Raw genomic sequence first — 14,113 nt, forward strand, 5'->3', positions numbered from 1 at the left:
TTCTTGTCCCTAAGCTGAGTGGCATTTTAAATATTTTCAGTAGAGATTGCCAATTCTAAATTAAAAATAATCCCTTCTGTCCTAGGACACTCATCAAGGTACTGCTGCAGGGCAATCTTCCTCCAGACAGAAAAGCAGGATACAGACTTTCTCCTAGCTGTTTAACTATAAGGAAGTCCAGCGTGCTGTTCACTTGACCCTAAGTCGAATTGGCCTGAGTCCCATAGTTTATCTACTTAAAAATCACACAAACCAGTTATAGAGCCTAATCAACTGTCAATGAGATATTTAAGCATACGGTAACTGTGTTTACTTGTTGCACATGGGCATAAAAAATGGAAGAGAATCATATATTTAAAGCCCAAGAGAAGGTGAGCATTTATTCTCATTATATAGTTTTTAGGAAAGTTGTACTGAGGGCTTTGCACGTGAGGTGTATTGGAGAAAGTGATCAGAATTTGGGGCAAATTTTCTTCATGCTGGTGCTCTTAATGATTACACAGTTATTGGATATTTGGAAGAAGTTAAAGTAAAGGATGAAGCCTGAGTTTATGTAATGCCTTCAGGTGGCAACATTGAGGAAAACAACTAAAGAAATTTATACAGCTGCAGTTTTGGAGTTAAAACCCATCATGGAACCTCCATTAGCATGCATGCAAGATGCTTTCTTACTGCTGTGATAAAATAAATAATGAGGTCCTGTTAAAACAAAACATAGTTTAATCTATGAAATGCCGCTGTTCTAGTTGGCATAATAAAATTTAAAAATGACTAACTACTTATAATTGTACTCCTTTGTACCAGTAAACCTAATGTAACTGATTTTGGATTGATGTTGTATTTATTGCATTGGCCAAAAAATTTGTTCGGAACCCAATACTTTTTGGCAACCCAACAGTACTGGAAATCCAGACAACTGTTGGGGGTGGGGGGAGGGTGCGGCGGGAGGAAGGAAAGAAGACCTCTATCAATATGTAGGGGTCTGGGCAAATAAATTGGGAGGCAGGTGCTTGATGTACTATTACACAGCCACTAAATGAGCTAGACCAACATGACCCATAAAGATGTCTGAGATACCTGACATTAAAACGTTAAAGTAAGTGAAGGGGGTGGGGGAAGCTAATTGTAAAATAGCTTAATGCCTATCTATCCATCTATCTCCTAATGTTTGTGAGAAATCAGAACTATATATGAAAATTCCAAGCTAACGGCAGTTGACTGTTTACCTCAAGGAAGAGGGACAGGGGGGATTCCCACCATTTATTAATTTTGGCAGTGTCTTGGGTTTTAAAAAACCGTAGTTCGTGTATTACTTTTTTTAATTTTTTTTTTAATCATGTTCAATAATTATGGTCTGTGCTTCCTCTCTGTTTTTAGTTTAAAACCTAACAGGGGTGTACATACGTATGGAATTCTGATTATGTGATTCACCGTTGATATCCACATGGATGCTCAGGAAATTGGGGGAGAAGGAAAGAGCAACTCACTCCAGTATTCTTGCCTGGAAAATCCCATGGACGGAGGAGCCTGGTAGGCTACAGTGCATGGGGTCGCAAAGAGTCGGACACGACTGAGCGACTTCACTTTCACTTTTCCAGGTGAGGCAAGCGCAGCAGGTAGGAAACGAGACTCGGAATCCTAGACCGACCGGAAGCGCCTGTGCGCAGTGGGCCCCGCCGTGGGCTGGCTTCTTTCCCGCCGGGCTGCTGTTCCCGGCGCGCTGCTCCCAGTGCTGGGGCGGGACACCCCACCCCCTCGCCTTTTCCAGGTCTGCAGAGACAGCCCCGAAAGCCTGGGTGGAGAGGGTGTGGCTGAGAAAGGGGTGTGAAATGAACCTCGGCTCGGGGAGGGTGGAGGGGAGCGGGCGGTGGTCGAGCCTTGAGACCTAGAGCCGATCAGTCTCCCGGGCTGGGAATACCTTGCGCGGGAGAGGGTTGCCGGGACGAAGCGTTTTCTCTGTGAATAACCACAGCAGGATTAGTACTCAGGACAGGAAATGCCTGAAGTCTGGGGAAATCTGGGTACAAGGAAGTTGAGGACAAATTTGTAGACTTTCTGTTGCCTTCCTCATGGACAGCCGATGTGTGTAATACTCTCACTCTTTGGTTCTAAAAGCAGATAAAGGGGCGTTGAGTGGACTGATCTTCCAGTGAAGAATGTGACGTTTTCCAATTCCCTTTCCCATGGTTCACTGATTCCCAAACCTCGGAGTGCATATAAATCCCTGGGGAGCCTAGGGATTAAAAATACATTATCAGGGCTCCCTATCCTCCCCCTCCCACCCCTTAACCCTGGATTCCGATTCCCTAGATGTCTGCCCGAGGGCCAATAACGCTGAAATTCAGCTGCTGGGCTGCTCTTCCTGACATTTTGGAGACAGCCCTCCTGGGAATCAGGCCCTGCCTGGGTGTGAGCAGACTTCTCCCTTGGTCTTCTGTAGATTCCTAGGACTGTCCTGATAAATAATTTAACCATAAGCAACCTCCTTAACTTCCCTTGGCCCCCATTTCTTATCTAGTGAAATAGTGGTTGTAATCAAACCTCAGAGGGTAATTGTGAGGATTAAATGTGGTCTTGTATCTGAAAGCATGTTGTAGGGTGTTGTGCAGTGTTGGCTGTTACTCTGAGAATCAGCGGAGCAATGTGGAGAACTCAGAGATTTGCAGTCTACCTAAGCTTTTCTTTCTGTAAATTTAGTGAAAATGAAACTGTCCTTAGTGGTTGTTTTGAAAATTAATTTTAAAAACTCATGTAAAGATTTCAGTAAAAGTAAGTTCATTCATTTAGTCTAAGACAAGAAACAAAGTTTTCTTTTTTCTCTCTCTCTCTAATTTAACTTTTTTACAATGAGTCTGAACTTTTTAACCATTCTGAGTGATCTGTTTGGTCCCTAATTCTTCCAGGAACTCTGTAAGGTATTATTGCTATTTCTTTTTCACATTAAAAAACTGAGATTGGAAGAAGATAAGAAATTGGCACAAGATTGCACAACTGGTAAAAGAATCAGAATAAAACTGAGGTCTTGGTAACTTGAAAGTCTGCTTTTTGTACATTATGACCTTATCTATCCCATTATTTCATTCTTTGGTCAGCAAGTCACTACTTTCAGTGAAGAGGTTTAGGTCTATAACAATTGATTATAAGTTTCTATCATTAACTGTTGCCATTTTTCTACCTAAACAATGACTTTTACTGATTAAAAGGAGGGAACTTCCAAAGGTGTTTCTAACTCATAGCTCCAGCTAGAGGATGCCTTTTAAGCTATTCAAGGTCAAGATGAATAGACTCCAAGGAGATTTTATGCCTGGATATGCAAGCTCCCAAGGTTTGGGAAGAACTTCTGACAGAAAAAGTGGAGGCAGAAAGTCATCTCCAAATGCAGGAATCCAGACTGAAACACAGTAATCCACTGGCAAGAGAGATCTCCCGAAGGAAGGCACTTTCGACAGCTCTGCTACCAGGAGACTCCTGGACCAAGAGAGGCTCTCACTCAACTCCGGGAACTTTGCTACCAGTGGTTGAGGCCACATGTGAGCACAAAGGAGCAGATCCTGGACCTACTAGTGCTGGAGCAGTTCCTGTCCATCCTGCCCCAAGAGCTGCAGGGCTGGATGCGGGAACACTGTCCAAAGAGTGGAGAAGAAGCAGTGATTTTGCTGGAGGATCTGGAGAGAGAGCTCGATGAACCGCAACACGAGGTAGGAAGGGAGATTCACCAGGGAAAGAATATGTGTCGGTCACCAAGGGGATTTCTGTGTCCTCTGGTTTGTATCCCCTTGACTTTGGTGATTAAATAAGACCTTGCTTTCTGTGTCTTTCTGAAAAGTGTTTCTTTAGACAGTTAATTTCTTCAGAGTTCAAATCTTATATCTTAAAAAAAAAATCGTGTTTCTTTGTTTCTAGATAGTAGCCTACAGACAGGAACAAGAAGTCTTTTCTAAAGGGACAGTGTCTCTGGAAGCACAGATGTCACTGGCCCTTCAGTCCCAGTCTAAGGAGCCCCAACTCACACGTGACCCTGCTCAGGAGCCCCATCCTATTGGAGAGACAGGTGAGGGACGGGATTTATCTTGTGTTGAACATATCCCACCTGATCAAGCACAATATATCCCACCTGGTCAAGCACAGATGGACAGAAAAACCAGAGCTGGGAAACCAGGGGGTGAGAAAATGCTCTACCAGCAATGCTCAGAGCTTCTGGAAGCTGCTTGTACTTGGGCAGGTTACTTAACCAGTTCATCAAGGTTTCTTCATCTGCAAAATGTCTGCTTAGGCTGCCATAGCAGAATATCACAGACTGACTGGCTTAAGCAACAAAAGTTTATTTTCTCATAGTTTTGGAGGCTAGAAATTCAAGATCAGGATGCCATCAGAGTTGATATCTAGTGAGACCTCTATTCCTGGACTGTAGAGAGCTGCCTTCTTGCTATGTCCTCACATGGGCATTTCTCTCTACCCATGCCTGTGGAGAGAGGAGGAGAGAGAGAGCAAGAGAGTATTCGGGTATCTCTTATTATTATTATAAGGACATCAGTCCTATTGGATTAGGACCCCACCTTTAATTACCTTAATTACCTCTCTGAAGACCCTATCTTCAAATACAGTTAAGCCTTCAACAGATGAATTTGGGGTAGGTATGACACAGTTCAGTTCAGTTGCTCAGTCGTGTCCGACTCTTTTCGACCTCATGAATCGCAGCACACCAGGCCTCCCTGTCCATCATCAACTCCCAGAGTTCACTCAGACTCATGTCCATCGAATCAGTGATGCCATCCAGCCATATCATCTCGTCCCCTTCTCCTCCTGCCCCCAATCCCTCCCAGCATCAGAGTCTTTTCCAATGAGTCAACTCTTCACATGAGGTGGCCAAAGTACTGGAGTTTGAGCTTTAACATCATTCCTTCCAAAGAAACCCCAGGGCTGATCTCCTTCAGAATGGACTAGTTGGATCTCTTTGCAGTCCAAGGGACCCTCAAGAGTCTTCTCCAACACCACAGTTCAAAAGCATCAATTCTTCAGCGCTCAGCCTTCTTTACAGTCCAACTCTCACATCCATACATGACCACAGGAAAAACCATAGCCTTGACTAGACGGAACTTTGTTGGCAAAGTAATGTCTCTGCTTTTGAATATGTTCAGTCAATAACAAATATGTACCTCAAAAGGTCGCTGTGAGCATTGAACACAATTTGTGAAAAACACGTGGCACACATTATGCTTAATATATTGTAACTGTTATCAGAAATTACCAGGGCCACCCTTGTCGATTTGGGTTTACATTTGCAGTCAAAGATATGAGATATACTTAGTAGATGGCAGACCGGATGAGAGAATCCAATGGAATAGACCTTGCCATTTTTTTGGTATGTAGTCTTAGTGGCGTCAGCACTGGGCACCAGTGGGTATAGAATTAGGTACTTGAGGCTGAGTCAGTCACCTTCCCATTCTAACTCTCCCTGCACAATTGGCTCCAAATCCAATCTAATTGCCCACATATAACATCACAGCCTCTTACTGACTTTTTGTTATCCTTCTGGTAATCCATCCACAGCAGAGGTCTCCTGTTTTCATTTTCACATTACCCCATGTGTATCAAAGCTACAGCTTCTCTTGTCGCTCTGTTTCCAGCTTCTATTTATTTCATTTACCCTAGCAATCACACAGTTATGATTTTGGGACACATCTCTTAATTTAAATTAAAACTATATTTGATGAGTAATTCTGTGCCCACTGCAGACCTTCCTATGACTCCCATGATTTCATCTTACTAAAATTCCTTCTGGTTTCATCTTCCAACTTAATGGGCATCTTTCCAGTCAGTTCCTTTGTTACTTTCTTCTTCCCCTCCCCATGAACTTGGACTTCTCATTTTTCAGCCATTTTTTCCTTTCCTCTACCTTCCAAGCCTGCATCTAGAGCCCTGCTGAGAACCCTTCTTCCATGGCACATCTGAGTAAGTCCTTTATCCATCTATCCATCCATCCATCCATCTGGGCATTCATTCATTCATTCAACTAATATGTGTTAAGCATCTACAGTGGCTACAGGAGAGTATCCAGAGGGCTTCTACAGATCAGAGAGTGCCCCCTACAGCACTGCCTGTGCACATGTGTGTTGTACATTCAGGAAAAGCCCATTTTGTAAAAGCAATGTAGGAAGTACTTCAGATTACAAGGACCAAATCCAAGTTCCAGCTCTTCAGTTTTTTAGCCAAGTAACATTTAAAGTTACTTTATATCATTGAATTTGAGTTTCTTTTTAAATGCATACAGATAGTAAAGAATCCCCAAAATACACAAGTTTACATAGTAAAAAGTAAAAGTTCTCCTCCAAGTCCCACTCAGCAGGAGTAACTACTCTTGTCAAATTGCTGTGTGTTTTCCAGATTTCTTTCTACATATAGTCTGTCTAGCTATAGACAGACTCCTTTGAATATCTTTAGTTCTTTTAGGAAGTGGGATACTAACGTGAACAGGTTTTGTGGTTAGTTTGATAATATACATGAAAGTGCTTCGTAACTCATGGAACACTGTATAATGATAATTATTAAAAAGTGGGAGATGTCTTGGCTTTTATATTCTACCCAGTCCCCTTGTACATTTCAGATGTAAATGTAAAGTTTGAGCAAAAGGACAGTACTGGTCTCACTTGTGGCCCATTTCTTCTCTGCAGACACATTTCTGTTTTGCAAACCTGTTGTCATCTCCCAGCTAAAAGGAAGTGGAGAACCTTGGTCTCATCCCAGAGAAGTCCTAAGAGGTACCTATCCAGAAGTGTGAGGGACAGTGCAGTTAGATGTTGGAGAAAGAGTCCAATGTTTTGGGTTTTTTTGAGTTGCAAAGTGGTAATCACACCTGGGGAACCCAAGACATCCTAAGGATTCACAGCAGCCCTTCTCCATCCTCACCTTCAACTCATCTAAATAGAGGCGGGCTAATTAGGTTGGTTGACTATTGTCCAACGTGAACCAGTCCTATGGAACAGCCTTTGCCTCAGCACCAGCCCCTGGGTCAGTCAGTTCAGGCCATAGTAGTAACATTGATTTTAATCATTTCTCTAAATATTCAACAAATATTTATTGAGCCACCACTATGCACCAAGATTCTCAGGGAATAAACCAGAAAGATCTTGTTCCCATGGAGATAAGATTGTATATAGCAAGGGGGAGACAAATAATAAGCATGTAAATAAGATGATATAATTTGTTAGAAGGTGGTGTTACAGAATAAAGCACAAATAGAGCATACAGGGAATTTGACTGCTATGGATGGGGAACACAGAGTGTAATTTTAAGTGGAAGAATTGAGAAGGTGAGAATTGAGTGAAAACTTCAAGGAAGTGAGAGAATGAGCTTTGAGGTCAGAGTTTCCAGGAAGAGAGAAGCACTAGAGCTGAGGCTTTGTCCTGGGGCTGCACTCAGGATGATTACAGATTAGAAAGACGTAAAGTACTTCCTACAGCACCTAGAATAGGAGAAGCTCAGCACTTTTTCCGTAAATGACCAAATGAATGGAGGTCTACACAAAATAACTTTCTTTAGAAAGGGTCACTGTGAGGCTCCCTGCATCACAGTGTGGAGGGAATTCTCAGGGAAGACTCCGGAGAAGCTACTCGGATCCTGACCATTCTCTTCTTGTGAAGAATATAAAAAAATTTCTTCAGGCCTCATCCATGTGGGGGACACCTAGCTGCATTTTGCCAAAGAGGGCAAACTTCCCTCGTTACCTAGAAGAAGGTGTTGCCACACTGGCCCCTCAGTTTGTAACCTCCTTCCGACTCTGTGATATCAGGATAGAAGTACCTCACTTGGGACTTCCTTGACTGTCCAGTGGCTAAGATTCTGTGCTCTCAATGCAGGGACCTGGGTTTGATCTCTGGTCAGGGAACTAGATCCCACATGCAGCACCTAAGAATTCATATGCCACACCTAAAAAAAAAAAGATTCTGCATGCCACAATGAAAATCAAGGATCTCATGTGCCACATCTAAGAACCCTGCAGCCAAATAAATACATAGATTAAAAAGAAAAAGAAGCAGCAGCACCTTGCATTTCTGTTCACATAGCAACCCATTCATCACTAGGCTCAGGGAATAAGTGACATTTACCTGGTCTTTTTGTTTGTTTATTTCAGGTGGAATGACCCAGACTGAGGACAGGGAGTTGGTGCTAAGGAAACATTGTCCTAAGAGAGTGGAACCATGTGGGAAAGTGTCTTATGGACAGACCTGGGAGGAATCACAGCAGGGGCCCTGACATGGAGAAGTCAGTGAACATAAGGGTGGGGTAGAGAGGCACTGGGGAAGCCCTGTAGGAACCGGACCACACAGATGTGAGGAATGTGGAAAGAGCTTTGCTCAGAGCTCGGGTCTGGTTCGACATCAAAGAGTTCACACTGGATAAAGACCCTATGAGAGTAATGAGTGTGGGAAAACCTTCAGTTGGAGTTCGGGTCTTTTTAATCACAGAGGAATCCACAATATTCAGAAACGGTACCACTGTAAGGAGTGTGGAAAGGCCTTCAGCCAGAGTGCCGGTCTCATCCAGCATAAGAGAATCCACAAGGGAGAAAAGCCATATCAGTGCAGCCAGTGCAGCAAGAGCTACAGTCGACGCTCGTTTCTCATCAAGCATCAGAGAAGCCACACTGGGGAGCGCCCTCATCATTGCAACCAGTGTGGGAAGAGCTTTAACCGCCACTGCAACCTCACGCGCCATCAGAAGATCCACCTGGTGGCTGAGCTGGTCTAATACAAGCTATGTGCAAGTTTTCCGGATCATTCACCAAGTCACGTGGGGTAGGTAAAGACTAGAAAACACCTTTCTTCCTGTCTCCACAAAATGTGTTTTGGTCTCAGTTCAGTTCAGTTGCTCAGTCATGTCTGACTCTTTGCGACCCCATGGATTGCAGCACCCCAGGCCTCCCTGTACATCACCAACTCCCAGAATTTACTCAAACTCATGTCCATTGAGTTGGTGATGCCATCCAACCATCTCATCCTCTGTCATCCCCTTCTCCTCCCACCTTCAGTCTTTCCTAGAGTCAGGGTCTTTTCAAATGAGTCAGTTCTTCACATCAGGTGGCCAAAGTATTGGAGTTTCAGCTTCAGCATCAGTCCTTCCAATGAACATTCAGGACTGATTTCCTTTAGGATGGACTGCTTGGATCTCCTTGCAGTCCAAGGGACTCTCAAGAGTCTTCTCCAACACCACAGTTCAAAAGCATCAATTCTTCAGCAACCAGCTTTCTTTAGAGTCTGACTCTCACATCCATATATGACTACTGGAAAAACCATAGCCTTGACTAGACGGACCTTTGTCAAAAAAAGTAATGTCTCTGCTTTTTAATATGCTGTCTAGGTTGGTCATAACTTTTCTTCCAAGGAGCAAGCATCTTTTAATTTCAGGGCTGCAGTCACCATCTGTGGTGATTTTGGAGCCCAAAAATATAGTCTGTCACTATTTCCATTGTTTCCCCAACTATCTTCCATGAAGTGATGGGACCAGATGCCATGATCTTAGTTTTCTGAATGTTGTTTTAAGACAACTTTTTAACTCTCCTCTTTCACTTTCATCAAGAGCCTCTTTAGTTCTTCTTCACTTTGTGCCATCAGTGTGGTGTCATCTGCATATCTGAGGTTATTGATATTTCTCCCGGAAATCTTGATTCCAGCTTGTGCTTCATCCAGCCCAGAATTTTGCATGATGTACTCTGCATGTAAGTTAAATAAGCAAGGCGACAATATACAGCCTTGTTCTACTCCTTTCCCAATTTGGAACCAGTCTGTTGTTCCATGTCCAGTTCTAACTGTTGCTTCTTGATCTGCACAGATTTCTCAGGAGGCAGGTCAGATGGTCTGGTATTCCCATCTCTTTCAGAATTTTCCACAGTTTGTTGTGATCCACACACTCAAAGGCTTTGGCATAGTCAATAAAGCAGAAGTAGATTTTTTTGGAACTCTCTTGCTTTTTCAATGATCTAGCAGATATTGGTGTTTTGATCTGGGGACATCCATAAAAGGAATGTTTCGGGTTTTGAAGGTGTTGATTTCCCTTTGGTTCCTTTGCCCTTTCCTGTTTCTTACTAGCCCCATCCCTCTTATTTATTCTCTTTGAGATGACTGCTAACCTTTTCTAAAAATGTATTAATAAATGGCAGTGCCACAGCCAACATACTAGGATGACCTATATCTGTGTTTAATTCCTAAAGATCACATAGAGTGCTGCTGATGTTTTACAATAAAGGGGTCTTTGGTGTTCCCTGTGACCAGTACCCACATAGTAAACACTGTTTCTGCCTATTGCTTCCCTCTGACACCTGCGTGATCCTCCCTTGGATCACTGACCAGCATTGGCTGGGTGCTTCGCTGTTCTCAGAGTGCTTCCATTTACTTCACCACAGTTGCTTCTCACAACAACCACACAGGAAAATGAGTAATATTATCCTGTCTTACAGATGAGGAATTGAAGATTCAGAAGATCCAAACCTTAGAGCCAAGGCTTAACCTTTGGACTTTTATTTTTAGTAAACTTTTAACTTATGGAATAATTTTAGACTTATAAAAAAAGTTGCAAAGAGGGAGTTCCCTGGCAATCCAGTGGTTAGGACCCAGAGCTTTCACTGCCATGGCCCCAGTTCAGTCCATGGTCAGGGAACTAATATCCCACAAGCTGTGCAGCATGTCACTGCCCTCCCCCCACAAAAGTGGTAAAGATAGAGTTCTCATGTACCCTTCACCCAGCTTCCCCTAATGTTAACATCTTATGTCAGGTCTTTTCAGTTAAACCCTTGACTTTTGAATCCAAATCTCACTGTTTACAATGTCATGCTTCATATTGGTATTCTTAGATTTCCTCATTTAAGCTCAGTCACCCGAAATTCCCTTAGTGCTCTCCCATCCATCTTCAGCATTACAAAAATTCATCAGTATCCTGAGTATTAATATAAGACATCAGAGCATTGGATCATCATCCATAAGATGCTTTAAAAACTACCATCTTAAATCTTCTGAATCTTTCCCTTCTGTTGTGTTGCTTAGGTCTGGAGTTGTCTGCTGATGTTCTAATCTGATCTTGTGTCCATTTTTTATTTCCCACTTAGGATCCTGGTGAATGCTCCCAGTATTCTACATACTGTCCTGTATAACCCTATATTTTCTTTGGAACTGCTGAGTTTTCCATCTGAAATAATAATCCAGTATAAAGAAGGGACCTGTTAGGGGGGAGAAAATCTTCCAAATGAAATGCAAGAATATGAAGTTGGTATGCATCTGCAAAGTATATGAAGAGGGAATAATTTGAGGAGGGCATGATAAAGATGAAATCTGTGATGTCAGGGGCCAAAAGAAGAAGTAATGGCCAGACACAGAACAGGTATGTGGGATAAGGAAAGAAAAGTTCAGACGGTGGACATCTGTCAGTAGAAGGAATGAAGATGGGCCTAGGAACATACCCAGAATGGTCCAGAATGCTTATGGATGTGTCAAGATTTGATCATGTAGGTGAAATATGCAACAGACTGTCAACATGGTAACTGGGGTAGATGGAGGACGACATGACCCTTTCGCTTTGTGTTACCTCTCTTTGAGCTGTGAATGTGCTTATTGTACAGAGATGGTATGAATCCCCCTTCCAATTACTAGGGATGATGCTATGAAGAATGAATGAAAAATGTTTTATTCTCATCAAGGAACTTTTGGGGGATAGTAGGGCAGCACCCAAGCTGGTCCAGAATTGACTTGAATAGTGCAAAGGATGTCACAGGTTAAGAGAGCTGAGACTGGAACTTCCAAGGCAGAATTTGAAATTTTGCCTTCTATAATGTATATTAAAGTGTTAGTTTCTCAGTTGTGTCTGACTCTTTGTGACCCCAAGGACATAGCCACCAGGCTTCCCTGTCCATGAAATTCTCTAGGCAAGAATACTGGAGTGGCTTGCCATTTCCTTCCAGGGAATCTTCCCAACACAGGGATTAAGCCGGGTCTCCTGCATTGCAGACAGCCAGGGAAGCTCAGAGAAGGAGCTTCCTGGAGAAGGAAATAACAGTTCATGGTATCACAAGAGGCAGACAAGACTTAGCGACTAAACCATCACCAGCATTGCAAAGGAGGGTAAGAGCTAGTGGCCCTGGTTTTTATTGTGGTTAGGGGATGGGCCCAGGAAATACTTCTTATGCACAGATAAGGTAAGGACTTGCATAGCTTGAGGTGCCAACTGAGGAAGCACATTTCTTATAAACTTACTCAGATGTGGGGAGAAAGGAAGGGGAAAATAGGAGGTGAAAGCTGTCAGTGATCTGTCAAACATCAAGAACAGAGTCAAGATTTTTTTTTAATTACAACTGTTTAAAGAGAATCAATTCAGGAGATACTTTATCATGTGATTCTAGTTGCTCTATCCTTGTAAACTAAGGAGTAAGTATGAATTTAGTATTCAATCCATTTTTAAACAAATGTATATAACCAGAAAAAGCATCTGTTAAAAAAAAATCCATACCTGTCCATTTGACTACCTGAAACTGTCTCACTACTGCAGAGTGGCTCACCTCCCACTAAAGTCAGCTGAGACTTTCTAGAAGAGGTGAGCTCCCAGAGGCAGCCTGTCCCCTCACTCGACTCTTGAAGGGGGTGTGGTTTGTGGGACCTGAGGTGAAATTTCAGGGATTCCTAATCTGTTTGGAGACATACAACTCTTTCTTGCCTACTTCCTGCCAGAGAGGATCAGCTGGGACTTATGAGTAATTAAAAATGTTTAGATTCAAAAGGGTATTACTATGGTAGTCGTTAATTTTAATACACTGAGGATCTATAGTGTCCATCATATTTTCAAAAGGGTCCAAAAACTAAACAAAGTTAAGAACTACTGCTTGATTGGTGGAATGACAAGAAACAGCTGTGGTAGAGCCTTTTCAGAAAGAGCCCTGACTCCCACTTTGATTTTTTTCACATGTACACACACACACACACACACACACACACACACACACACGCACAGTCCCACATCAACCTTTTCATCGGCTCTCCTGGTTTACCAGGTTCTCTGTCCAGATCCTCCAGCACAATCACCATTTCCTCTTGACATTCTGGATGACGTCCTCACCCTCAGACCAGTTGCTGGTCACCCTGCCTATCCTGACACGATGATACCCAGTGCAGCAGAAGCCAGTGCTTTGGGAGTACTTTTAAGGTATAGAACTAATTGTTGAATACCAAGGTATTAATATCAGATGAGCTAGTTGAAGGCTATAAGCAGAAGATTCTCTGAGGCTCACACAGCAAGAAGGTAACTCAGAATTCAACCCTCAATTCAGAAAAATCTAGATGTCTTCTACATTCTGTTCACCCCTAGAAACCTTTCTTTGACTCACAGAATTCAGGTATCTAAGGGGGTGTTTCCAGGTTTGCCCCTATTCCTTTGGGAGAAAAGTAGAGAAATGGAGAGAGAAGGAATATACTGGACTTCTCTTAGAGATTACATCAAAGACTGGCTTTTATCACAGCTCATATTGTAGCCTTTCACAGTGGCAGTACCTATCCAAGTGATTGGTGTCATTTGCCACTTTCCAACTTCCTCAGATTCTATTACTTACTTTCCTGAATCTGTTTCCTAAAGTATGACTGAAATTCCAGTCTTATTTATGAGACTCTGGACTACCCAAGCCAGGAGAGTCACCATCGTTACCTGCACAACGTCTGATTGATATAAGTGAGGGGTACTGTTCATGAGAAACAATGTGTGTGTGTGTGTGGGTGTGTGTGTGTGTGTGTGTTAGTCGCTCAATCGTGTCCAACTCTTTGCAACCCCATGGACAGGCTTCTCTGACCATATACTACTACTACTACTAAGTCACTTTAGTCGTGTCCGACTCTGTGCGACCCCATAGACGGAAGCCCACCAGGCTCCCCCGTCCCTGGGATTCTCCAGACAAGAACACTGGAGTCAGTTGCCATTTCCTTCTCCAATGCATGAAAGTGAAAAGTGAAAGTGAAGTCGTTCAGTCTTGTCCAACTCTTAGAGACCCCATGGACTGCAGCCTACCAGGCTCCTCCGTCCATGGGATTTTCCAGGCAAGAGTACTGGAGTGGGGTGCCATTGCCTTCTCCGTCTGACCATATAG

General features: G+C 43.0%; 1 protein-coding gene across 1 annotated transcript; it reads left to right on the plus strand.

The window, feature by feature from the left end:
- Positions 1-3,280: 3,280 nt before the first annotated feature.
- On the plus strand, positions 3,281-11,843 carry ZSCAN9 (zinc finger and SCAN domain containing 9; the record flags this gene model as incomplete). The annotated part of the gene is given in 6 exon segments (XM_025263312.3): positions 3,281-3,430; positions 3,432-3,698; positions 3,904-4,051; positions 6,672-6,758; positions 8,132-8,795; positions 11,099-11,843. Coding segments are annotated over 5 exon segments (1,269 nt in total), but the record flags the coding sequence as incomplete, so codon positions are not given.
- Between the last annotated feature and the right edge of the window lie 2,270 nt (positions 11,844-14,113).

This window comes from Bubalus bubalis, chromosome 2, assembly GCF_019923935.1.
Source record: "Bubalus bubalis isolate 160015118507 breed Murrah chromosome 2, NDDB_SH_1, whole genome shotgun sequence".
NCBI lineage: Eukaryota > Metazoa > Chordata > Mammalia > Artiodactyla > Bovidae > Bubalus > Bubalus bubalis.